General features: G+C 47.0%; 2 protein-coding genes across 5 annotated transcripts; one reads left to right on the forward strand and one right to left on the reverse strand.

Moving 5' to 3' along the window:
• Positions 1-725: 725 nt before the first annotated feature.
• On the reverse strand, positions 726-26,123 carry LOC132381468 (zinc finger protein 229-like). Of its 3 annotated transcripts, none has more exons than XM_059950897.1 (2): positions 26,102-26,123; positions 726-4,270 (listed from the first exon to the last, which is right to left on the reverse strand). In XM_059950897.1, exon 2 carries the CDS (start codon positions 3,839-3,841, stop codon positions 2,879-2,881), a length of 963 nt encoding a protein of 320 aa, XP_059806880.1. In that variant the 5' UTR covers positions 3,842-4,270; positions 26,102-26,123; the 3' UTR covers positions 726-2,878. The 3 variants fall into 3 exon arrangements, with proteins under 3 accessions (XP_059806880.1, XP_059806878.1, XP_059806879.1); XM_059950895.1 differs by lacking the exon at positions 26,102-26,123 and adding an exon at positions 10,093-10,124; XM_059950896.1 differs by lacking the exon at positions 26,102-26,123 and adding an exon at positions 7,647-8,029.
• LOC132381465 (zinc finger protein 436-like) lies at positions 14,614-19,810 on the forward strand. 2 transcript variants are annotated; one of them, XM_059950892.1, is made up of 2 exons: positions 14,614-14,688; positions 16,651-19,810. In XM_059950892.1, the coding sequence occupies exon 2, from the start codon at positions 17,829-17,831 to the stop codon at positions 18,675-18,677; it is 849 nt and encodes a 282-aa protein (XP_059806875.1). In that variant the 5' UTR covers positions 14,614-14,688; positions 16,651-17,828; the 3' UTR covers positions 18,678-19,810. The 2 variants fall into 2 exon arrangements, with proteins under 2 accessions (XP_059806875.1, XP_059806874.1); XM_059950891.1 differs by having other exon boundaries at positions 14,622-15,059.
• Positions 26,124-26,853: the final 730 nt, after the last annotated feature.

The raw sequence follows: 26,853 nt of genomic DNA on the forward strand, positions 1-26,853 counted from the left end.
TACATTAGTAACCTGCTTACACATTACAAAGAGGATTTTCGCTTTTACAAAAAATTTTTGCAAATAAATTAATGATTCTTCACTTTACGCCATTTCGGCTTAAGAAAGGTTTCATAGGAACACTCTACCTTTGTAAAGTGGGGGGGGGAGGCACCTGTATATCTCATGTTCTTGGTATTTATTGCTATTTGTCTGTATTTGCATTTGCACAGTTTGTCATCTTCTGCACTCTGGTTGATCTTTCACTGATTCTGTTATAGTTACCATTCCATAGATTTGAGTATGCCCGCAGGAAAATGAATCTCAGGGTTGTGTGTGTGTGTCAAGTACACATATATATATGTACTTGATAATAAATTTACCTTGAACTCCCGCTCTGTGTTCATCTCTACCCGTTTATGTTCATTTGTTTTTGTGCCTTTGTGCGTGTGTATGTGTGAGCGCTTGGTTACTCTACTCCATACTCATGCGCTTTCACACACAAACACAATAACTTGCAATTCTGCTGTCGTTGTGCTGAGTGTGTGCATTTTAATGTTCCCCCCATCCCCCACACCCAGGATATTGTAACAATGAGTCCTAAAGGCCTTGGCTTTATTGTGTCCTTCCCACCACGCCTGTGAATATCCATTTATTTAGTAATGGTGATATGTAAATGTGTGTGTGTGTGTTTTTATATATAGTTTGTATACTGTATTTGAGTTAGATCATTTTGTTTATTTTGTAATATGATTGCAACTACATTGTAGAGTTCATCAAATTCTTATTCATGTGTAGCTTGTTCAGCTTGTGCTGAATTAAAGATGCTATATCCTCGTGCCTAATAAATAGGGCCTGTCGCTCAGTGGGAGACAGAGATCGAGCTGCAAAGAATTCACACTGAAAATAATATGGAGCTATTTATTGGGTTTTCTGGTAGTTGTAAATACTGGCAGTTTTCTTTTTGCTATTTAAGTTTTAAGCTTGTTTTTTTGATGCACCTAATGAACACCTAATAAAAGTTCTAAACGACTCCAGCCATTTTACTCTTTGGTCATAAACCATGTACGTAACAGTCGCTCTCTGTGCCTCTCTCCCTCTGTATGTGTCTCTCCCTGTCCATCTGTGCGCTTTTCGGTCTGTAGATTACTTCACTCCGGAGGACGGATGCTCATAAGAGACCGCGCCCTTAGTAACACACCGTTATGGACCAATTGTAATTCTAGCCGGTAACGTCAGCTACGTGATTTCCCGCGCTACGCTAAATGTACGCAGTCATTCCAGGTAAGGGAACACTTCACCCATGACTTTGCTAGGGTCATCTGTTGTGTCCGGTGCTCCCAATGCAGCTTTCCTCTACATTGAGGAGGCCTGTTGTGGGAGGGGGGGGGCACTTCATAGAGGTGACTCCGAAAATGAGGCAACTCCGAGACTGGGGTAGAGGGAAACGGGGAGATACATAGACAGGCGAGGTTTGGGGTAGGAGAGACCCCGAGACGGTGTGGATCAGGGGCTGAAACAGACTGGGGAATGTGTGGAGGGTGTAAGGGGCATCCAAGAGATGTGAAAGTTAAAGTCTGTTCCGAGCCTTATAGGCTCATCGGGTCGGTGCTTATGTCGGTTTCCGTGGCGACTGAGAGTACGAGACTACCGCACCCCCCCCCGGATAGGACGCCAGTCTATCGCAAGGTTGACCCCCAGCGTTTTTGACCGGTACCCATTTTCAACTGGGTGGACTGGAGCGATGTGCGGTTAGGCGCCTTGCTCAAAGACACAACACACTGCCCCGGCTGGGGCTCAAACACACTGTTATCAGAACCTGAAGGGTCTTTCATACAGTAAATCCATCTCACAATCTACCTCACCGAGGCATTTGTACCTTATATGTGTATCAAAGTACATATGTAGAATACAACTCTGAAATTCGTCTTCTCCAGTTACCCAAGAAATAACTTGGCAGCTGTTGGAAGACATCAACCCACCCACCGCACAAGACAGAAAGAAACAAAGACAATAGTCTCACTTGACAGAGACGTCCAGAACCAGATAACGTTCAAAGGTAATCACCTGAAGAAATGAAAGTGATTGCAAGGAATTTCCTTTTCTCATGCTGCTCTATTGGCATTTTAATTCATTGGAAGTTGGACCCAGTATTTTCCTTTAGGCCTCAGTCTCAAGACTCATTATTTACCGAGATATGGACATCAGCTGTTTCTGGTCATTGGAAGTGATCTCAATGTTCTGCTTCAATTGGTAGAAAATCCCTTATCTACTTGCCTGAAGGATATATTATACAAGATAAACTCAGGGCTGTAGTTTTGGGCTGAGTCCCAAAACCTTAGTAAAGATCATGAATAAGGGGATTAACAATCAATGTCATTCTACCTTGGCCCAGAGAGCTGAGGGTTGAGGAACATGTCAGACATAACTGGAGTGAGCTCCTCTTTCTCTTCAGGCTGCAGAAAGTCATGCAGGAAATTCAAGGGAAACTTCTTCACCCACAGAGTGGTGACCATTTGGAACCCGTCACCACAGGGGGAGTGAGAGGTGAACAGCACGGATGGAATTAAAAGGACTGTCATGGAACTGAAACATGAACAGGGACTGTCTGGGTTGAGCTGACTCCCTGATGTACACTGGGTGCATTGTAAGTCCACTAAGTACCTGAGACAGAGCTTAAAATGGAATATAATTATTTGTCACCGATGCAAAATATTAAACTCCAGTCCCAGTAAAAGTGAACATTAGGAGAGGAAACTCCTCCCAAACCCAGTGACTAGGGTGGAGCATTGGATGCTGAACAGCAGCAATAATTGCAGAGTTCAACACCAATAACCACTTTTGAACTTGCCTCTGGATTCAGCAACTGTGACAGTGAAATATCCAGCATGCAGCTTATTTAAACTTTCCCCCCAGTGTGAACTGACTTGTGAGCCAGCAGCGCAGCTGACCGAGTGAACCCCTTCCCACAGTCTGAGCAGATGAACGGTCTCTCCCCAGTGTGAACTGTCTGATGTGCCTGTAGGTGGGAGGACCGAGTGAATCCCTTCCCACACTTAGAGCAAGTGTACGGCCTCTCCCCAGTGTGAATTCGCTGGTGTACCTTCAGTTGAGATGACTGAGTAAATCCCTTCCCACAGTCTGAGCAAGCGAACGGTATCTGCCCAGTGTGAACTGACCGGTGTGCCAGCAGGTCGGATGACCGAGTGAATCCCTTCCCACAGTCTGAGCAGGTGAACGGTCTCTCCCCAGTGTGAACTGACTGGTGCATCTGTAGGTGGGACGACTGAGTGAATCCCTTTCCACATTCAGTGCAGATGTATGGCTTTTCCCCGGTGTGAACCCGCTGGTGTGTCAGCAGATCAGTTGACCAAGTGAATCTCTTTCCACACGTGGAGCAGATGAACGGTCTCTCCCCAGTGTGAACGCGCTGGTGTCTCTGCAGGTGAGATGGGTGGGTGAATGCCTTCCCGCAGTCCGAGCAGGTGAACGGCCTCTCCCCAGTGTGAACCCGCTGGTGTGTCTGTAGGTAAGATGACCGGGTGAATCCCTTCCCACATTCTGAGCAGATGTACGGCCTCTCCCCAGTGTGAACTCGCTGGTGTCTCCGCAGTTCGGACGGTCGAGTGAATCCCTTCCCGCACTCAGAGCAGATGTACGGCCTCTCAACGGTGTGAAATCGCTCGTGTGTCAGCAGATCTGATGACCGAGTGAACCTCCTCCCGCACACGGAGCAGATAAATGGTGTCTCCCCAGTGTGAACGCGCTGGTGAGCCTGCAGCTGAGATGGGTGAGTGAATGCCTTTTCGCAGTCCGAGCAGGCGAACAGCCTCTCCTTGGAGTGGGCTCGTTGGCGTCTCATCACGGGGGATGAATTACACACAGAAATGGTGAAGGAACCGCCTCACTGATGTATCTTCAGGCTGGGTGACTGAGTATATCTCCTCCTACACTCAGAGCAGGAGAACGGGCTCAACCCGACATGTCTGCGGGTGGAATCCTTTCCCACACTGAGAGCAGGTGAATGATCTCGCCTGGCAGCCCATCAAGTCAGATGTCAGATGCTGACTTCCTCGCACAATCAATGCACTTGAAGAACTGATCTCTCATCACCAAATGCTGGTGTGTTCTCAGCACCCTGGTTTCAGCGGATTCCACTGCGTTAGAAAAGGAAACTTCATTTCAGACACAAAGCACCGTTCCAGCTGGGCCGAGAGACATTTTCATCTCCAAGCATCGACAACAGAAACATCGGTGTTACAAAGAAGATACCTGGTCACTCCTCAAATATCTGGAAAGAGATAACATAACAGACATGTTGCTGTGTGTGAGATTCCTATACACAAATTCTTTGCTGTTTTAACCTGTAAAAATATTTACAAAAGACATCCACGGGTAAGGGGTCAGCAGTACGGTTGAGATAATTTTCGTCTCGATGGTGAACTCCGACATCATACTGTTACAGCGAAGTTTAATGCAAGCTGAAGGAATGACCCCCAGCCCCCCCAATGTTCTAACTGGGCACCAGGACTGACCATCATATTTTCTGGGGTTTTTTACTGTCTGTATTAGACTGGGCCATTCTGTCCATTCACTCTTCACTCAGTTTGTCTCTTTCCATTAGGATTATCTCAAGTTTTGGTCATCTCTCACAGTACTACAAAGAGCACATAGTTGCTCCTGGAAGCTTTCTAATTACCCCCCCCCCCCCCCCCCCCGAGGTGTCTGGCAGTGGTGAACTCATCAACTGCAATGAGTATGAAGGGGGGAGGGCATTAGTCTTTCTCACTGGCGATTGTTAATACATGGCTCTTTGGTGATGTGTAAGCAACTCAGGACGAAGGTGTTTGATATCACTATGTGCCTGGAGAGAACGGAGAGAACATGCACCTCAAAATCGATGGAAGATTGCATCCGTGAACCCTCCTCCTTTCCCTGGATAACCCCCCGCTCTGGATCTTTTCATTTCTAATTGCCAACGAGACATCAACCAGCTTGACCTCTGCATTCCTCTCTGCTCTTTGAATCTTACCGCCCCTGAACTCTCTCTGCACCAATCCCAACCTTACCATCAAACCTGAAGACAAAGGGTGTGCTGTTGCAGTGTGGAGGACTGATCTCTACCTTTCTGAGGCCTGGCGAAACTCTCGGACACCTCCTCCCACTTACACCTTGAGAAGGACCCCTCTCTGGACCATTTGAAAATTGTCCCTGACACCACCACTAACCTCATCAGCTCTGGAGAACTCCCATTCACCGCCACCAAACTCAATAGGCAATAGGTGCAGGAGTAGGCCCTTCGGCCCTTCGAGCCAGCACCACCATTCAATGTGATCATGGCTGATCATCCACAATCAGTACCCCGTTCCTGCCCTCTCCCCATATCCCTTGACTCCGCTATCTTTAAGAGCTCTATCTAACTCTTTCTTGAAAGCATCCAGAGAATTGGCCTCCACTGCCTTCTGAGGCAGAGCATTCCACAGATCCACAACTCTCTGGGTGAAAAAGTTTTTCCCCAACTCAGTTCTAAATGGCCTACCCCTTATTCTTAAACTGTGGCCTCTGTGGACTCCCCCAACATCAGGAACATGCTTCCTGCCTCTAGTGTGTCCAATCCCTGAATAATCTTATATGTTTCAATCAAATCCCCTCTCATCCTTCTAAATTCCAGTGTATACAAGCCCAATCACTCCAATCTTTCAACATATGACAGTCCCGGGAATCAACCTCATGGACCTATGCTGCACTCCCTCAATAGCAAGAATGTCCTTCTTCAAATTTGGAGACCAAAACTGAACACAATACTCCAGGTGGGAATCTCACCAGGGCCCTGTACAACTGCAGAAGGACCTCTTTGCTTCTATACTCAGCTCCCCTTGTTGATTCCCTTATCCCACCGTGTTCGTTCCTACCCAAGTCCACAAACTTGACTGTCCAGGTATGTGGACTGCCTGTGCCTGTTACTGTCCAATTCCACTCATGTGAAGCACGAAGCACGAAGCTGGGCGGCGGTGTTAGCTGTGAGGAAGATGCTAAGAGGATGCAGGGTTACTTGGATAGGTTAGGTGAGTGGGCAAATTCATGGCAGATGCAATTCGTACACCAGTCATTGAAGGTGGGCATGCAGGTACAGCAGGTGGTGAAAAAGGCAAATGGTATGTTGGCATTCATAGCAAAAGGATTTGAGTACAGGAGCAGGGAGGTTCTACTGCAGTTGTACAAGGCCTTGGTGAGACCGCACCTAGAATATTGTGTGCAGTTTTGGTCCCCTAATCGGAGGAAAGACATTCTTGCCATAGAGAAGGTTCACCAGATTGTTTCCTGGGATGGCAGGACTTTCATATGAAGAAAGACTGGATCGACTAGGCTTATACTCACTGGAATTTAAAAGATTGAGGGGGGATCTTATTGAAACGTATAAAATTCTAAAGGGATTGGACAGGCTAGATGCAGGAAGATTGTTTCCGATGTTGGGGAAGTCCAGAATGAGGGGTCACAGTTTAAGGATAAAGGGGAAGCCTTTTAGGACCGAGATGAGGAAAAACTTCTTCACACAGAGAGTGGTGAATCTGTGGGATTCTCTGCCACAGGAAACAGTTGAGGCCGGTTCATTGGCTACATTTAAGAGGAAGTTAGATATGGCCCTTGTGGCTAAAGGGATGGGGGGTATGGAGAGAAAGCAGGTACAGGATTCTGAGTTGGATGATCAGCCATGATCATACTGAATGGCAGTGCAGGCTCGGGGCCGAATGGCCTACTCCTGCACCTATTTACTATGTCCTCATATCTCAGCTCCATTATATCCCCCTCAGTTCTATGCACCCATGCCAAGCTCATCAACTTCAGCGACTTTGCCTCCAAAATTCCACTCTGCCCTTGAATCCACTTGGTCCATTTCTGACACTTCTTTCCCCTTCCTCAATCTATCTTCACCTCTGCAGACAAACTCTCTACCAACATCTTTTATAAACCTAACAATTCACATGGCTATCCTGATCGTAACTCTCCCCACCCTATCTCCTGTAAAAAATGTTACTTGCTTTTCTTAATTCCTTCATCTCTGCTGATCTGTTCCCAAGAGGAGGCTTTCCCTTTAAAGACATCAAAGAGGCTTGTGGTAACTTATTTTTTATTCTTTCTACTTCTCTTCCAGTATTCATATCTGTGCAATTGCAATGCCACTGTGACACTGTAATTTCCAATGGGACCAATGAAGTATCCACGTCTTTCTTCAAAGAATGCCGTTTCTTTCTTCCACCACAGTTGCTATCTACACCAACAACTCCTCCAATTCCTGGACATCTGCTTTCACCCCAACTTCCCACTGCCTTACCAGGGCTACAGTTCCTCTTGTCCTCACCAACCACCCCATGACCTTCCGCATCCAACACATCATTCTCCGCAAAATTCCACCATCTCCAACGGGATCCTGCCAACCAAACACATCTTCCCCCTACAAAATGCGTTGCTTGGATTTCCAGCGACTGCAGATTTTCTCGTGTTTGCGTTTCTCACCCATCCCACTCTCCACTTCCCGCAGGGGTCGCTCCCTCAGTGATTCCCTTGTGTATTTGTCCCTCCCCGCTAACCCCCCCCCCCCCCCTCCTGGCACACATCCAACGCAAGCAACAGAAATGCCACACCTGTCCATTCACTTCTTCCCTTACCTCCGTTCGGGGCCCCTGAAACCTGTACAGATGATACAACTCTTCACCCGTGACTCTGTTATGTCCGGTACTCCCGATGCGGCCTCCTCTACATCGGTGAGACTCGACATGAACTGGGCGACCACTTCGCTGAGCCTCAACTCCACCTGCCAAAAAGCGGATCTTCCCGGTGGCCAACCACCAAACCCTATTTCCATTCCGTTTTATCGGTCCAGGACCACCCCTCTTGCCTTGATGAGGCCTCTCTCAGGGTGGAGGAGCAACTCCACATACTCTGCCTAGGTTGCCTCCAATCTGATGGCATGAACGTTGACTTATCCTTTCAGTAATTTTTTCCCTCTTCTACCCACCTTTCCTACCCACCTGGCTTCACCTATCATCTTCCAGCAAATCCTCTTTCCCCCTCCCCGGCACCATTTTATTCTGGTGTTCTCCCCTTCCTTTCCAGTCCTGAAGAAGGGTCTCGGCCCAAAAAAAAAACAGTTTATTCCCCTAAGTTCCTCCAGCACTTTGTGTGTGGTGCTGTGCATCGAAGATTGTCTGACTGGCAGAAGGCAAAGAGTGGGAATACGGGGGTCTTATTATGTTATAATTATGTGATTTTTGTAAGTTAGTCTGTCTTGTGTTTCTGTGATATCATACTGGAGGAACATTGTATCATTTCTTAATGTATGCATTACTAGATGACAATAAACGAGGACTGAATGTCCTCACAATCAAATCTGATCTAATCTTCTCTGGTTGGCTGCTCGTGACTTGTGGTGTTCCACCGGGGGTCAGCTTTGGGACTTCTTGTCGAGATATATGCCAATGTTTTGAATGAAGGAATGGACGGCCTTGTGGCCAAGTTTGCAGATGATGCAAAGGTAGGTGGAGGGGCAGAGGAAGCAGAGTTTGTGGAAGGACAGACATTAGGAGAATGGGCAAAGAAGTAACAGATGGAATACAGTGCAGGGAACTGTACGGTCATGCACTTTGGCAGAAGAAATAAAGGCACAGACTATTTTCTAAATGGGGAGAAAATTCAAAGATCAGGTGTGCAAAGGGACTTGGGAGTCCTTGTGCAGGATCCCCTAAGGGTTAACTTGCAGGTTGAGTCAGTGGTGAGGAAGGCAAATGCAATGTCAGCATTCATTTTGAGAGAACTAGAATATAAGCTACGAATGTTTGATGGTCCTGGGACCGTACTCGCTAAAGTTAGACGAATGGAGGGTTCTCAGTGAAACTTATCATATACTGAAAGGCCTAGATAAAATGGACATGGAAGGATATTTTCTAAGAGAAATATCCTGGAGCAGAGAGCAGGGATTTGGGAGTCCTCATGCTGGATTCCCTGTAGGTTAACTTGCAGGCCGAGTCAATGCTAAGGAAGGCAAATGGAATGTTAGAATTCATTTTGAGATGACTGGAGCATGAAAGCAAGAATGGAATGCTGAGGTTCTATAAGATATTGGTCAGATGGCACAGATGGTTGTGAGCAGACATGGGCCCCTTATTCAAGAAAAGACATGCTGGCATCGGAGATGGTCCAGAGGAGGTTCACGAGAATGATTCTGAGAATGAAAGGATTAACGAGTGTTTGATGGCTCTGGGCCTGTACTTGCTGGAGTTTAAAAGAATGAGAGGAATCTCACTGAAGCCTATCGAATATTGAAAGGCCTGGAGAGGCTCTTTCCAATAGTGGGGTAGTCAAGGAACAGAGGGCACAGCCTCAGACCAGGGGGATGTTCATTTAAAACAGAGATGAGGAAGAATTTATTTAGCCAGACGTGGTGAAGTTGTGGAATTCATTGCTGCAGACAGCTGAGGAGCCAAATGGTTGGGTATACTTAGAGCAAAGATTGCTAGGTTCTTCATTAGCTAGGGCATCAAAAGTTAGTTGAGAGGGATAATAAATCAGCCATGATGGAATGGCAGAATAGTCTCGACGGGCCGAATGGCCTAATTCTGCTGGGGTGAAAAGGTCCAGAACAGAACGACTTAGCACAAAGTTGATTTTCTAAAGAACTCAATCGGCTGCGAGGATTTTGTGTTTTTATTCCATCCTCCTATGCAGCACGAACTGGCATTTTAACGCTTTTCGGAAATGGACTCTTATTCGCAGGTGAGGGATCTCTATTTTTGTCCCGAGTTTCTAATCCTTGGATTTAGACAGCTGGCGCTCGACCCGCCCCGACTCCCCTCCACACCCTCTGCAGACTGGAAGGGTCACCCGTGGCTGTTTCCACGCCCGTCTGTCCGTCACGGTCTCAGCGAAAGCACACACGCCGCGGAAATGGCGCAGCGTCTGTTGCTGATGTGCAGAAAGCTCCCCCAGTGCTTTGGTGGGGCTGGTAGAAAGGACAGGGATTGTCCCCGAAAAAGGGAGACCGTATGCCCGGAACTCGCAACAACTGTCCCCCCATTTGGGTTCCGACACCGGTCAAGCCCGCAGCCCAAATCCTACCTGCAGCCGATCACCCGGAGCCTTCTATCCACGGAGCGCATGCGCGACTTACCGAACCGGTACCCCTTACGCCTGCGCATTTGATAGGCTGTTCGCCGCCTGCGATTTCTAAAGCCCGGTGATTTCTGGGTAAGCAAGACGCCATTTAGACTGTTTGGAAGGGCGCATTCCTCAAAAAGAGTCACTATTTTAATATGGAAAGCCCAGCAGCTACTTTAACGCATCAAGCGCCCACAAACGATATCCTGAATATTAACTAGCATTCCGTATGTCAAAAGCCAATGTCCAACCCACATACAGATAATTATCAATTCGAGATTAATTTATTACTTAGAATGTATAAATTATACAACCTTGAGATTCGCTTCCTCACAGGTAGCCACAAAACATGAAATCCGAAAGAACTCCCCCCCACAAAAAGACCAACACTCGACGCGCAAGAAAAATTAAAAAGTGAGGTTTGGCTACACAGGGTTAAATAGCACATTATTTTTAATAAATTATTTTTAACTGGCTACTATTGTAATCAATAAGAAACATTCGAGCATGTACTGGTGAGGTGCCAAAGATATAATGAAGAGATGGGATGGTTGATTTTTAAATTATCTTGGAATAAAATACAATTGAACATTAACAATATTTTGCAGAAAGGATCACAGGATCCCTGCTTTAAATATATAGATGAGTTCCTTAAGCCCACAGGGGGTTTTCTTACAGAATTTAATACACATATAAATACACAGGATTTAGATATCCTGACCTACACTCCAGTTCAAAAGGTGGTGGCAATGCACCTTAAGGCTGTTTGCCAACCGCCATAAAACCTCAGCAGAAGACGAACCCGTGTACAAATTACAGATATAAAATAAAAAAGCACACGACTTTCTGCAGATGCTGAAAATATAAAGCAACACACACACACAATGGAGCTTGGCTGGGGCTTTAGAAATTGGGGAAGAGCACTGTATTTCTGCAAGATGCTGGAGGAATTCAGCAGATCCTGCAGGACCTATGGAGAGGGATGCAGTTGATATTTCCCTAATGACTTGTAACTGGATTCAGCCACTGCGATGGTTAAAGATGTCAACATACAGCTTATCTGAACTTGCTCCCTGATGTGAGGTTGCTGGTGTTACTTATTTATGAAATCCGTCCAACACTCAGACCATTGTATGATATCACCCCGTGTGAACTTATGTTTCTGCAGCTCATGTGATCGCATGAAACAGGAATGCACAGGAACAGCTGAATGGCATCTCTTCAGTGTGAACTGGGGGTGGCATGGTAGTGCAATGGTTAGAGCAATGCTTTACAGTACGAGGAACCCAGATTCAATTGTCATAGCTGCCTATAAGGAGTTTGTATGTTCTCCCCATGGCCGTGTGTGTTTCCTCCGGGTGCTCCGTTTTCCTCCCACAGTCCAAAGATGTACCATTTGGTGGGTTAATTGGTCATTGTAAATTGTCCCATGAATTGGCTAGGATTAAACTCGGGGTTGCTAGAGGGCGTGGCTCAAAGTGCCAGAAGAAAGCATAATAACGACCCATTGTAAAACTATCCTGTCCACTGCAAGGTGGCTTCTGTAGCACACAGTGATGCAGCATGTTAGGATGCTCTCTACTGTGCATCTGTAAAAGGTCACGAGCATGATGTGCATAGTCCAGCTTTCTTCAGCCTCCTCAGAAAGTAGAAGCACAGATGAGCACACTGTAGAAGGTGTGTCTTGGGACTGCGAGAAGCTGTGCAATACTGTATGTGCACTCCATCGGTTTGAAACTGTCATTCAGTCATTTCAGTCCAAGTCATGACCTCAAGTCTGACTTACCGCTCATGAAAGAGATAGGACAAAGCGCTTGTTTGAATTATTGCTCTCTGGGTTGTGGAGTGGTTCTATATAAACATAACATTTGAGTACCATTTTTAAAGTAATATTAATTGTGTACTCTAATAATCCAATAAGATGACATCCCTTTAAGGGTATGTAGCATCCTGACTGACCTCTTCTTCAGTTAGTCAGAGAAGAGAAACAGATTAATTTGTGTGCAATGTTCATGTAAAACTATTGATGTGGCTCTCAGCTGCTTTCCAAAAACATTTTGTTGATTGCAATATTTTCAGATATTACAAACACATAAAGCTGATTTATGGATTGTTCCACTGGGAAGACAGATGAAATTATATGATTCCAGTCTTTGTTCATTACAAGCTTCCAATCCAAATTAAAAGGCTACCTATAAATCTAGGGTTCAACCAATGATATCTCCTAGGAGCCTTATGATAAGGCAGTCACTGCTTATCAATTATACCCTGTCTTTTTAGCTTTGAAAGAAAAGCTTTTCAGGGCTGATTAAAATAAACCAAATAGGAAGCTAAATCAGATACATCATTGGAGGCATTTTGGGGGGAGAATTATGGGATATGTCTTCAAATTATGATTGAATCTGCCTCCACTATAACCTTGAAAGATACATTCCAGATCTATTGGTCTAGTCAGCTCATACCCTGCAGGTTATAGATAATTTCTCACACAACAACCGCTGGAAGAACTCAGCAGGTCAGGCAGCATCTGTGGAAGGGACGAAGCAGTTGAGGTTTTGAATCGTCATCAGAGATTCAGCCTGAAACTTTTTACTGACTGTTATGCCACTGGTGATTCCCGTGGCTATTTTGACTATACGTCTTCTCAGCCTGTCTCCCGTAAAAATGCTTTTCTCTTTTCTCAGTTCCTTCATCCCCACTGCATCTGTTCCCAGGTTGTGGCTTTCCTTTCCTGGACATCAGGAATATCCCCTTCTTCAAAGAACGAGGTTTCCCTTCCCCCACCATTGAAGATGCCCTCAGCCCATATCTCTTCCATTTCCTGGACATCTGCACTCACCCCATCTTCTCACCGCCTTAACAGTAATAGGAGTTCGTCTTGCCATCTCCTCCCACCCCATGAGCCTCCACGTCCAACACATCATTCTCTGCAACTTCTTCAACGGGATCCTACCACCAATCACATCCTTAACCCCATCACCTCGTCTCCCCTCCCTGCAGGGATCGCTCCCCCCTTAATTCCATTGTTCCTTTGTCCTTCCCCATTAATCTGCATCCTGGCCATCTTCCTGCAAGCAATAGAAGTGTTACAGTTGCCCATTCACCTCAGTTCAGGGCTCCAAACAGCTCTTCCAGGTGTAGCCAACCATTTCAATTTCTATCCCACATTCCCATTCAGACATATCGGTCCATGGGCTTTTCTTTAATCATGATGAAGCCACTCCTAAGGTGGAGCAGCACCTCTTATTCCATCTGGGCAGCCTCCAACCTGAAGGCATGAACATCAATGCCTCCTTCCTGTAACATCTCTCCCCTCCCTCTTTTATTTCCCTCTCTGGCATTTTACTTCTTCTCCTCGTCTGCCTATTACGAGGGGTGATTGATATGGTATGGCCCAGGGTAGTAGGAGATGAGTTACATGCACGTGCAGTTCAACTCTGAGTGATTAAGCATAAAGTTAATAACTCAACTCCGGCTACCCTGTGCCACGGATTTATCAATCAGCCCTGACCAGTTATTAATTTCATACTTTCTGCATAATCACTCAAAGAGTTGACCTGCATGTGCACGTAACAAGAGCTGTATAACTCATCTCCTTCTACTTTAGGTCACTAACTTATCAACTACCCCTCGTACTTCCCCCTGGGTCCCTCTCCTCCTTCCCTTTCTCGCATGATGCCCTCTCTCTCCTATCAGAGTCCCTCTTCTCCAGCCCTTTACCTTTCCTACCCACCTGGCTTCACCTATCACCATATAACCATATAACAATCACAGCACGGAAACAGGCCATCTCGGCCCTCCTAGTCCGTGCCGAACTCTTAATCTCACCTAGTCCCACCTACCTGCACTCAGCCCATAACCCTCCACTCCTTTCCTGTCCATATACCTATCCAATTTTACCTTAAATAACACAGCGGAACTGGCCTCTACTACTTCTGCAGGAAGCTCATTCCACACAGCTATCACTCTCTGAGTAAAGAAATACCCCCTCGTGTTTCCCTTAAACTTCTGCCCCCTAACTCTCAAATCATGTCCTCTCGTTTGAATCTCCCCTACTCTCAATGGAAACAGCCTATTCACGTCAACTCTATCTATCCCTCTCAAAATTTTAAATACCTCGATCAAATCCCCCCTTTACCTTCTACGCTCCAATGAATAGAGACCCAACTTGTTCAACCTTTCCCTGTAACTTAAGTGCTGAAACCCAGGTAACATCCCAGTAAATTGTCTCTGCACTCTCTCTCTACCAAAATCACCTTCCAGCTAGCCTCCTTCCCCACCCCCGCCTGTTTATTCTGGCCTCTTCTCCCTTCCTTTCCAGTTCTTGATGAGTGGTCTCGGCCCGACATTTTCATCTCCGCTGAGTTCTCAAGGGCACCGCGGCTTGCGGAGAAAACGCGCATGCGCTAAACTCCCGGCCGGCTGTCGAAAGATGCGCACGCGCCAAACGTCCCCGCCGGGTCCCCAAAGACGCGCATGCGCCTGGTGGACAAAAGGCTGCGGAGAATCAGCAGCCCGAAAGAGTCGGGCTCCGGCTGGCCCGCAGCCGGAGTGAGGGTGCGACAATCGCTGCGGCAGTCCCAGTCACTTCCTCCTCGCGATCCGGGCCCCGGGGAATCTTCTGCCGAGGCGCTTGCTTATCACCAGGGTCATCACAGTCCCTGTAGTCGGGTATCTGGTTCGTGGGGATTTCCCGTACGGAGGCAGCCGTGGGTGACACCGCTAGTTTGCAGGGCATGTTTGGGCATGCACGCGAGGGAGTGGGAGCGGACCGATCCTCCCACACACAGCCGAGCTTCAGCTACCAAAATCGGAAGTATTTGAAATTCGGACAAAGCCTTTAGTTCCGTGCTAATCTCGCAGGAAGAGCTCCCAGGGCATGTTGTTGGTAGATACCGAATTTAGTTGAGACTGAGGCTTAAGAGAAGGTACCGGTTCTGCCTTTCTATCAATTAAAATGCCTATCAGTGCTGGGCATAGTGGTTAACAACACTGGTGACCATGGTTCGAATCCGGCCATTACACTCTCTGCCGTTAAGAAGCTTGTATGTCCTTTCACACTGGTTTACTCCGGGTGCTCCGGTTTCCTCAGTTCATCCTACCAGATTGTAAATTGCCCAGTGATTAGGGTTAAATTGTATTAGCTTTGGTCACCTCCGGTTCTACCCGCGAGAACATGTCCTCTCCCATGCTCCCTGTATCACACGACAATGATCACACACATTTGTCCTGGGCAACAAGTGAACTCGTGGGGGAGGAGTGTTCGAGTGATTAGAAAGTCTCCAGGAGCAGCTGTGGAATACTTCGTCACACTGTTGGACATACCCAGTACATGAAATAGCACTACTGGAGAAGGAAAACTCTGATTTTAAACCTACGCTGCCTTGCGGCCATACCCACCCATCGGGTGTGAACCCCGAGGAAGAAATCTGGAGCCGGGGTCCCTGAGGCAGTTTGATGTTGTTTACAACTTCACTCTGGCAACCTTTACGACACTGTTGCCAAACTGTATCGACCCTTGCCCTTCTCTTGGATACATCAGTGATGTGGAGAGGGGGAGCCCGCTGTAAGGGCAACAGACGGTTGTTCAAATCTTCCCCCCCCCCCCCCGGAGAGGACACAGTCCACCAGAGGCACAAACCCGTGGTCCCCTGGGATCGACAGCACCTACTACTGGACAGGGACAAGCTTAGCCAAGTCACAGAATGATCCCAGAAACAGCCCATTTTGATTTGACAATAGACAATAGGTGCAGAAGTAGACCATTCGGCCCATCGAGCCTGCACCGCCATTTTGAGATCATGGTTGATCACCTACTATCAATACCCGGTTCCTGCCTTGTCCCCATATCCCTTGATTCCCCTATCCATAAGATACCTATCTAGCTCCTTCTTGAAAGCATCCAGAGAATTGGCCTCCACTGCCTTCCAGACCCCCACAACTCTCTGGGAGAAGAAGTTTTTCCTTAACTCTGTCCTAAATGACCTACCCCTTATTCTCATACCATGCCCTCTGGTACTGGACTGTCCCAGCATCTGGAACATATTTCCTGCCTCTATCTTGTCCAATCCCTGAATAATCTTATATGTTTCAATCAGATCCCCTCTCAATCTCCTTAATTCCAGCGTGTACAAGCCCAGTCTCTCTAACATCTCTGCGTAAGACAGTCCAGACATCCCAGGAATTAACCTGGTGAATCCACGTTGCACTTCCTCTACAGCCAGGATGTCCTTCCTTAACCCTGGAGACCAAAACTGTACACAGTACTCCAGGTGTGGTCTCATCAGGGCTCTGTAGAAATGCAAGAGGATTTCCTTGCTCTTGTACTCAGTTCCCTTTGTAATAAAGGCAGAGAATTTAATGGTCAAATGCCTGGACCGTGCCCAGTTAAATGATCAGGAGTTGTTCCTCCAGCTTGTGTTGAACGTTGCTGTAACATCGTGATGATAGAGAGTAAAATTAACTTGATCTGAAATGCTGCCCTTCACCCATTGATGTTTTCTGTAAATCTCTCTGCAGGTAAGATCAGCCAGCGACTTCTGTCCGGGAATCTTGACAACAACAGCACGTCAGTTCTGTCTCTGTCAGTTCGCCAGCACTCGAATACCACCAACCTTTTGAATGAGGGGGAGGAGGAGATACTGGAGAAGACAGCACGCCGATCGCAGCATGGTGAATCTGAACATGTGTAGAGTGTAGGGGTTGAGAGTTGGATGAGCCCACTTGGAGATAAACCTTACGAATTGTCTTCAAATTATTGAAGGAGTTGCCAGATATTTCCTTGGTGGAATTTAGAGAAGATGTGTCTCCTCCCAGCTGGAAGCGTGCTTTGGGTCTGAAATGAAGGGTTCTGTTCCAACTCCGTGAAACCCACTGGAACCGGGGTGCAGTGGACACACCAGCATCCGTTCTCTAGAAATCAGTTCTTCACCTGCATTCATAGCATTCACTATGACTGACATCTGGCTTGATAAGTTGCCAGAGAATTGATAGGAGGGAGATACCGTTCACCTTCCCTCCGTGTGAGAAGGGATTCTGTCGACTCACAGAGATACCAGGGAGGGGCTATTCGCCTGCTCTGGTTGTGGGAGGGGATATACTCAGTCATTCAGTCTGAGGATACATCAACATATTAACACTATAGTGAGACGGTTCACCAGTTCGGGCTGAGGGGTTCAATTCATTCTGCCATCTGAATCGAACATTGGGGTGTTTTGAGTTCAATTCAGCACAATCTATAGGGGGTTTGCGTGTCCTCCCTGGGTTTCTATCTGCTGCTCTGGTTTCCTTCCACAATCCAAAGATGTATCGGCTAATTGGTCAGTGTAAATTGTCCTGGGATTAGGCTAGGGTTAAATAGGCGGGTTGCTGGGCTGTGCAGCTCTTTGGGCCGCAAGGGCCTATTCCAGGCTGTATCTGCAAATAAAATAAAATAAAACTCACATCTGTTAGAGGCCACTCACCTACTCTGTGTGGGAAGAGATTCACTTGCTCACTTCACTCAACAGTGAGTCCACGAGGGAGAGAGACTGTCCAACTGTTCTGTGTGTGTGGGCAGGGATTCGCTAATTCATCCCATGTGATGGGACACTGGCGAGTTCACACTGGGGTGAGGCCGTTCACCTGCTCTGAATGTTGGGAAGATATTCCCTCACTCGCCTGGTCTTCTGGCACAACAGCGAGTTCACGCTGGGGAGATGTCGCACATCTGCTCCGAATGTGGGAAGAGATTTACGCGGCCGTCCCACCTACTGGCCCACCAGCGAGTTCACACTGGGGAGAGCCCCTTCACCTGTTCGGAGTGTGGGAAGGGATTCGCTCGGTCGACTCACCTGGTAAGACACCAGCGAGGTCACACTGGGGAGAGGCCCTTTACCTGTTCTGAATGTGGGAAGGGATTTATTCGGTCATCTCACCTACTGGCTCATCAGCGACTTCACACTGGAGAGAGACCGTTCACTTGCTCTGAATGTGGGAAGAGGTTTACTGAGTCGTCTAACCTACTGGCGCACCAGCGAGTTCACACTGGGGAGAGGCCGTTTACCTGCTCTGAATGTGGAAAGGGATTTACTCGGTCATCTAATCTACTGGCACACCAGCGAGTTCACACTGGGGAGAGACCGTTCACTTGCCCTGAATGTGGGAAGGGATTTACTCGTTCAAATAATCTACTAGCACACCAGCATGTTCACACTGGGAAGAGCCTGTTCACCTGTTCTGGCTCAGGGAAGGAATTCGTTTGGTCAACTGACCCGATAACACACCAGCTAGGTCACACCCGGGAGAGGCCATTCATGTGCTCTGAGTGTGGGAAGGGATTTACTCGGTCATCTAACCTCCTGATACACCAGCGGGTTCACACTGGAGAGAGACCGTTCACCTGCTCCGAGTGCGGGAAGAGGTTCATTCATTCATCCCACCTCATGACACACCTACGAGTACACACTGGGGAGAGGCCGTTCACCTGCTCCGAATGTGGGAAGGGATTCACTCATTCATCCAACCTTGTGACGCACTACCGAGTTCACACTCGGGAAAGTGTGTAAATAAGCCACCTGCCGGAAGTTTAACCATCACAGCTGCTGAATCCAGAGGCAAGTTCGGAAGTGAGCGTGGCGTTGAACTCTGCAATTATTGCTGCTGCTCGTCACACCCAACATTCCACCCAGGTCACTGGGAATGGGAGGAGTTTCCTCTGCTGATGTTCATCTTAAATGGGACTGGAGTTTCATATTCTGCCTCTGTGATAAATTATTCAGTTCTATTTTAAACTCTGTCTCAGGTACTTAGTGAGCCTACAACACACCCAGTGTACAGTATAGCATTCCAACTAAACCCAGCTGGTCCCTGCCATGTTTCTCTTCCACAGTAGTTCCTTTAAATCCATCCCTGCTGTTCACCTCTCGCTCTCACTGTGGTGACAGGTTCCAAATGAATGAAGAGTTTTCCTTTGAATTTCCTGCATGACTTTCTGCACACTGAGGAAGATGAGCTCACTGCAGTTATGTCTAGGTTGAGGGGGAATGGCACTGGCTGTTAACCTCCCTATTCCCTTATTAATGTTACATACACAAGAGATTCTGCAGTTGCTGGAAATCCAGAGTAGCATTCACCCAAATGCTGGAGGGACTCAGCAGGTCAGGCAGCATCCTTTGAAAGGGTGAGAGCAATGGGGTCCTTTCTGGCTGGCTGCTGGAGACTTGTGGTGTTCTGCCGGGAGTCAGTGTGTCTTTTCACGAGATATGTCAATGATATGGACAATGGAATCGATTGCTTATTGGCCAAGTTTGCAGATAGGTTAAAAATTCGAAGTGTCATGACCCCTTCAGACCAGCGGGGGGCGCTGTGTAGCAACAGGTCTGGACCCACCTGAACATCTTTTATCCGAGCGTATTGATTTGTTTAATGATTAGTTTTATCATTAAGCTGTCACTGTGATTTTATTTTGTGATGCCTGTTATGTGAATTTGGTTTCCCTAAGCTTCTCGTTTCTTAAGTGATTAGTTTCTGATTTCGACTGGCACAGGATTTCTGTGTGTTATGCTCTATTTAAGGTCATTTGTAGACCCGCACTCATCGCTGTGTGCTAGATTTGAGTTCTGTGTGCTCAAGTTCAGAGTTAATCAGCTTTTAGTTTGATTATTCCCTGTATTCTGAATAAATCTTCATCATTAATTTCTACTATTGAGTACTGGGTTTACTCTAGACCTGGAGATCTGGAGTATCTCCGAAAGATATCATCTTCATCTGAAGATCTGAAGATCATTACATCTCATCTGAAGATCATTACAAAGTACGTCTAGGTCACCATATACTACCCAGTAACATGAAGAAGCACAATGCAATGTATGAAAGGCTGCACCCACCAGGACGAACAAACAGCCAATGTGCAAAAGACTGCAAATACAAAAATAAGAAAAAAAGAAATAATGATTAATAAGCAATAATATGAAGATCATGAGATGAAGTGTCCTTGAAAGTTGTTGTGGAACAGTTCATTGAAGTTATCTCCTCTGGTTCAAGAGCCTTGTGATTGAGGGGTAATAATTTCCCGAACTGGGTGGCGTGAATCCTGAGGGTCCTGTATCATCTTCCTGATGGCGGCAGTGGGATGAACACATGGCCTGCTGGGAACCCTTGACTGATGCTACTTTCCTCTGTGTAGATGTGCTCAATGGTGGGGAGAGTTTTACCCCTGATGGTCTCGGCCGTACCCACTATTTTTTGAGCAAACACGAGGAAATCTGCAGATGCTGGAAATTCAAACAACACACGCAAAATGCTGGTGGAACACAGCAGGCCGGGCAGCATCTACAGGGAGAAGCCCTGTCTTTTGTTGGCTTTCCTGTTCAAGCTCATTGGTGTTTCCATACTGGGCTGTGGTGCAGCCAGTCAATGTACTCATCAATAGGTACATTTAATGTACAATATACTTCCTGAAATTCTTAAACATCCACAAAAACAGGAGGGCCCCAAAGAATGAATGACAGCAAAACGTTACATCGTCAAAGCCCCCCCCCACGCACAAGCAGTGGCAAGGCAATGACACCCCCCGCCCTCCCCCACCATCACCACACACCTATGAAAGTCGAAGTGGAGCTGCAGGTAGTTTTGAGGAAGTGGGATCATGCGGAAGGTCTGAGACAGATTAGGAGAGTGGGTTTGAGGTGGTGCTGGTGAAGCCCCTTATTAACAATACTTTTTCTGGTAAACACGTTAATGGTAAGTGATTGCCACAAACGATGGAGAGGTGAGGAGAGACGAGGCTGAGTCAAAGCATGCCGGTACAAGACCAAGTCGAAGTGAGGCCGAGGCAAAGTCGGGGTGAGTGGAGGAGAGGCAGATTCGAGGCCCGTCCACCTAAACCTGGAGCGAGTTTCGATCAATCTAAGCGCCAGGCTGATTTGGAAACATAGTGGTGTGGTCTGGTTTCCAAGTGTATCGATGCAACAGGGCCAGAGTCCTCGAGCCAGGAACAACCCAGTGTTTGGAAGATTTAAACGCTGGGCCAGATGGATTTAAAAGGCACAGTCAGGTTGGAGGAGTATTCCATCTGGATAGCCTCCAACTTGATGGCATGAACATTGATTTCTCAATGCCCACCCACCACTTTGCCATTCCCATTTCCCTCTCTCACCTTATCCCCTTACTTGCCCATCACGTCCCTCTGGTGCCCTTCCACCTTTACTTTTTTTCATGGCCTCTCTCCTCTCCTATCAGATTCCCCCTTCTCCAGCCCTGTATCTCTTTTACCAATCAGCCCCAGCTCTTTATTTCACTCCTTCTACCCCCTCCCAGTTTCACCTATCACCTTGTGTTTCTCCCTCCCCTCAGCCCACCTTTTAATAGAACATAGAACAGTATAGCACAGTACAGGCCCTTCAGCCCACAATGTTGTGCTGACCCTTAAACCCTGCATTCCATATAAACCCCACCTTAAATTTCTCCATATACCTATCTAGTAGTCTCTTAACTCTAATCATCTTTTTTTCTCCAGTCCTCATAAAGGGTCTCAGTTTGAAACATAGACTGTTTATTCTTTTCCACAGATGCTGCCTGGCCTGCTGAGTTCCTCCAGCATTGTGTGTGTTTGTTGCTCAGAATAGGTGGACAGAGATGAGGAGGAATTTCTTTAGCCAGGAGGTGACGACTGTGGAATTCATTGCCACAGTGTAGGCTCTGTCATTGGAAATATTTAAAGTGGAGGTTGCTTTTTGATTAGTGAAAGCTTCAAAGGTTACAAGGAGAAGGCAGGAAAATGGTTTTGAGAGGGATAAGAAATTAGCCATGGTGGAATGGAGGAACAGACTCGATGGCTAATGGTGTATTTCTGTTCCTATGTCTTAATGGTCTTATTTAAAGAAATAAAGAGTAAACATTTTGGGTCAAGACCCTTCATCAGGACTGGAAAGTGAAGAGAAAGAAGCCACAATAGGAGTCTGGGGGAGGAGCAGGAATACGAGCTGGCAGGTGATAGTCGAAACCAGGGAGGAGGAGGGAATGAAGTGAGCAGCTGGGAGCTGATAAGTGGGAAAGATAACGAGCTGAAGAGGAAGGAAATGGATAGGAGAGAAGAGTTGTCCACGGGAGAAAGGGAATGAGGAGGGGCGCCGGAGAGAATTTATGGACGTGTTCTCTGCTTCCAAAGGGTTGCATCTCACACAGCTGGGGTTTTTCAGTACATGACTGTTCTCTGAAGTCTGAAAGCAGACTTAGTTGGACGTTCAATGGAGCAGCGAGAGAAATCAGAGATGGGCAGGGTATGTGGATTGGGTCTGTGGTAGGGGGTAAGCATGTGCAGAAATGTAGGGAATCAGAGGATGGGGTGTAGCAATGAATGACATTTGGAAGGTGATAGATTAGGAAAAAGAGTATGGTAACTTGTTGACACACACAACGCCTGTTTTGGGAGCCTATTGTGTTAAACTAGCTGCTGACCTCTCCTCAGAAAAAACGTTGACTGAATTGCTGCTATTTTGGCAGAGTTCAGCAGCGCTAGCAAACACTTTCAATGGCCTCAACTGAAGAGCAATTGCTGCCGGCTCCAGACACACCATGGACCTGCACCCCAGGTCAGTCACAATCCTTCCCTCTCCCTCTGCTGCATGATGTGCACCAGGGTCCCGGGGAGACTTTTGCTGGCATCACCTCTGATGGGACCGTGATGTCTAGCCTGGTTTCTGACTTGGGGAAGATAGAGGCAGTGTGCTGTTTTCCTGTGATTGGAAAGGCAGATGGAGGAGTAATTGTAGTGGACCTCCAGGCATAGCTGAGGTCTTGCTATCTAAATCTAAGGATTTGTGACTCTGACCAAAAAATATAGATTGGACTTTTCTCTTCCATGAAGAACTTCAGAAAATTAACTATTTTATCAAGTCAAGTTTAACTATATACACGTCTATAATATATATAACCATATAATGTATATAGAAATGACGCAATGTTTCTTTGAACCAGGGTGTACAACACAGCAGTACATATAACTCACATACCACATGATGACTTAGGAAGGTAAGGATAAAATTTACAGATAAATCACACATAGATAAGTGCATTAATATTAAATATTGTAAGGTATGGGATAGAATAATCAGTGACTCTTCGAATAGGTGGGGAGTTCAGAAGCCTAATGGTGTGGGGGAAGGAACAGTTTCTCAACTGACCGTTCTTTTTATGTATCATGGTCTCCTGCCTGATGGTAGAAGGTTAAAGAGGTTGCTTGATGGATGGGTGGGATTCTTGATCATACCAAGGGACCTGCATTCGTGGCGCTCCTGATCAATGTTAGCAGTGGATGGTAGGGAGACCCAGTTGGATCTCCCATACCAGATGGAGATGCAACTTGTCAGAATACTCACAATGGTGCTCCATTAAAACGCAGTTAAGATTGGTGGGGATGGGACCCTTGCTTGCCTCAGTCTTCTTAGGAAGTGGAGGTGCCGTTGTGCCTTCTTGTTCAGGGACCAGGTGAGGTCATTTGTGATGTGAACTCCCAGGGGCTTGGTACACTTAACTCTCCTACGGAGCAGCCACGTATTCGCAGAGGGAAATGGTTTGTCTGCACCTTCCTGAAGTCCACCATGATTTCCTTTGTCTTCTCCATGTTCAGGCTTAGGTTGTTCCCACCCCAATCCACTAACAACCCCACTCACCCTCTGTACTCTGTCTTGTCATCGTTCTTGATAAAGCCAACCACTGTGGTGTCATCCACAAACTTGATGGCATGGTTTGAGCTGGATCCTGTGACCCAGTGGGCATCAGCAGTGTGAATAGCAGCTGGCTGAGCACACAAACTTGGGGAGTGCCAACGCTCATCGTAGTGGAATTAGAGACATAGTTGTCCACACAGACTGACTATATCTTTACTGTTAAGAAGTCCAGTATGCAATTGTATAGGGAGGTGTTGAGACCCAGTGAGGACCCAGTTTCTGGGGTACGATGGTGTTAAACAGCAGTCTGGCATATGAGACCCCATTTTCCAGGTGGGACAGGACAGAGTGATGGGCAGAACCGATTTCATTGTCAGTGGATCAAGCTGAGTGATAAGTGAACTGGAAAGGGTCCAGTGTAGCTGGGAGAAAGGTTTTCATGTACTCCATGTCCAGCCAGTAAAAGCATTTCATAATGATTGATCTTAATGCCACTGGACGAAAGTCATTTAGGCAGGTTACTGTTGCCTTCTTTGGCACTGGAATGATGGTTGCCACCTTGAAAACCTGGGGGGGGGGGTTGCAATGGATTGTTACAGAGAGATGTTGAATATATCCATCAGCACCTCTGTCAACTGGGCTGTGCAGTCTTTCAGAACCTGACCTGGTATGTTATTGCGACCCACAGCTTTGCCAGAGTTAACTCTGGCCAGGGTCTTCCTCGCCTCAGCTTCAGCCAGACGGAGTGTCTTGAGTGGAGGGATGCCTTCCTCATCAGCACTTTGTTCTGCACATCAAACTGGGCGCAGAAGACATTCAGACTCCCGGGGAGTGAAGCAACCTGGTCACTGCACTGGACCGACTTGTCGTGTGTAATCCTCTGAACTCCCTGCCACATGTGCCCCCTGTCTCTGTAAATGCTCCCATTTCACCTTCCTGATTGAGTGAGAAAGCACAGTTCTTGCTTCCCTGAGAGCTGTTGCATCCTTCTTCCCAAAGTTATGGGTGATTTTCAGTGCTTCCTAAGGGCTGTGTCCCATGCAAACGTGTTGCTCAATATACTACTGTCCTCCAAAGTCCAAACTCCAAATAGCAATGGCGAAAGAAGCTTTCCAGAAAATGAAGACCATATTAACAGACAGAAAGATAAGCATGTACACTGAAAACAGAATACTGCAGTGCTACACTTATTCTATCCAGACCTATGGATGTGAATGCTGGACCGTTTCCCCAGCAATGGAAAAGAGACTAGAAGCAACTCTACAATTTTTATTATCAGAGCACCTAGATTTTCTTAATCATAAGCAGCTGAATTATGGTTCTACAGCAGAATGTTAAAAATATCATGGACCACACACACACACACACACACACACACACACACACACACACACACACACACACACACACACACACACACACACACACACACACACACACACACACACACACACACACATCAAATGAAGAAGTTTTCAGAAGAGACCAAGCAGTGAGATCACTTATACCAACAGTAAGAGAAAGTCAGCTCAGATGCCTAGGACACATCATGCAGGAAGATGAACTAGAAAAAATAATACTCCCTGGAAAGGTCGAGGGGAGCAAACCTAGAGGAAGACCTCGGCTTATGTCCATCAAGAGCCCAGCCAAGTGGCTATACATTGAGGAAATGGAAGTCATCCAAAGAACGAGGTGATAGATCTGTACACCTTACTGCCCTATTGTCCTGTTTATTATTTATTGTAATGCCTGCACTGTTTTGTGCACTTTATGCAGTCCTGGGTACGTCTGTAGTCTAGTGTAGTTTTTTTCTGTGTTTTTTTTTAACGTAGTTCGGTCTAGTTTTTATACTGTGTCATGTAACACCATGGTCCTGATAAAACGTTGTCTCATTTTTACTGTGTACTGTATGATGCACCATCAATAATTCTCTGAGACGTGAGGCGAGATATAGGCTTTTATAGATATAGAGATATAGGTCTCTCTTCCTGCCTTCCCTCGACCATCACTCACTGGCACTCATCCCCCAATCACTGCAATCACCTCCCCACCATCTCTGCCCAGCCCCCCTAGATCACAGCTTAGAATCAGCAAAGGAGAAGTATGTCGACTGTTCCAGCGACTTCAGACCCGAAAATCTCCAGGCCCAGATGGGGTCTCCCCCTCCTGTCTATGAGCCTGTGCTGATCAGCTGGTTCCCATCTTCACTCAGCTCTTTAATAGATCTCTGGAGCTGAGTGAGGTTCCGACTTGCTTCAAGTGCTCTACCATCATCCCGGTCCCCAAGAAACACACCATCACAGGACTGAACGACTACAGACCTGTCGCACTGACATCCGTGGTCATGGAATCCTTTGAATGCTTGGTGTTGAATCACCTGAAGACCCTCACCAGCAGCCTGCTGGATCCCCTGCAGTTTGTCTACCGGGCAAATAGGTCAGTAGACGATGCAGTCAACCTGGGACTGCACTATATCCTGCAACATCTGGATCGTCCTGGGACCTATGCTCGGATGCTGTTTGTGGATTTCAGTTCGGCGTTTAACACCATCGTCCCTCATACCCTCTGCTCCAAATTGTCTCACCTCACTGTGCCACCTGACATCTGCGACTGGATTTACAGCTTCCTGACCAACAGAAGTCAGCAGGTAAGGATGGGACAGGTCACCTCGGATACTCGAATCACCAACACCGGCGCCCCCCCAGGGGTGTGTCCTCTCTCCACTGCTGTTCTCCCTCTACACCAATGACTGCACCTCCTCCAACCCCTATGTGAAGCTTTTGAAGTTTGCAGATGACTCCACCATCATCGGACTTATCCAGAACAGTGATGAGTCTGCACATCGACAGCAGGTGGACCAACTGGCGCTCTGGTGCAGTAGGAACAATCTGGAGCTGAACACGCTCAAGACAAAGGAAATGATAGTGGATTTCAGGAGACATTCCCCGTTATGTCCCCCCTCACAGTCCTTAGCGGCCTTGTGTCCACCGTGGAGAACTTCTGGTTCCTGGGAACCACCATCTCTCAGGATCTGAAGTGGGAGCAGAACATCAGCTCCATCCTGAAGAAGGCC

The sequence above is a fragment of the Hypanus sabinus genome, chromosome 26 (assembly GCF_030144855.1).
Source record: "Hypanus sabinus isolate sHypSab1 chromosome 26, sHypSab1.hap1, whole genome shotgun sequence".
Lineage (NCBI taxonomy): Eukaryota > Metazoa > Chordata > Chondrichthyes > Myliobatiformes > Dasyatidae > Hypanus > Hypanus sabinus.

What these genes read in the sequence shown, in the direction of transcription:
- LOC132381468 (XM_059950897.1), bottom strand. Translation starts at nt 3,841, where the DNA reads ATGAGACGCCAACGAGCCCACTCCAAGGAGAGGCTGTTCGCCTGCTCG.
- LOC132381465 (XM_059950892.1), top strand. Translation starts at nt 17,829, where the DNA reads ATGTCGCACATCTGCTCCGAATGTGGGAAGAGATTTACGCGGCCGTCC.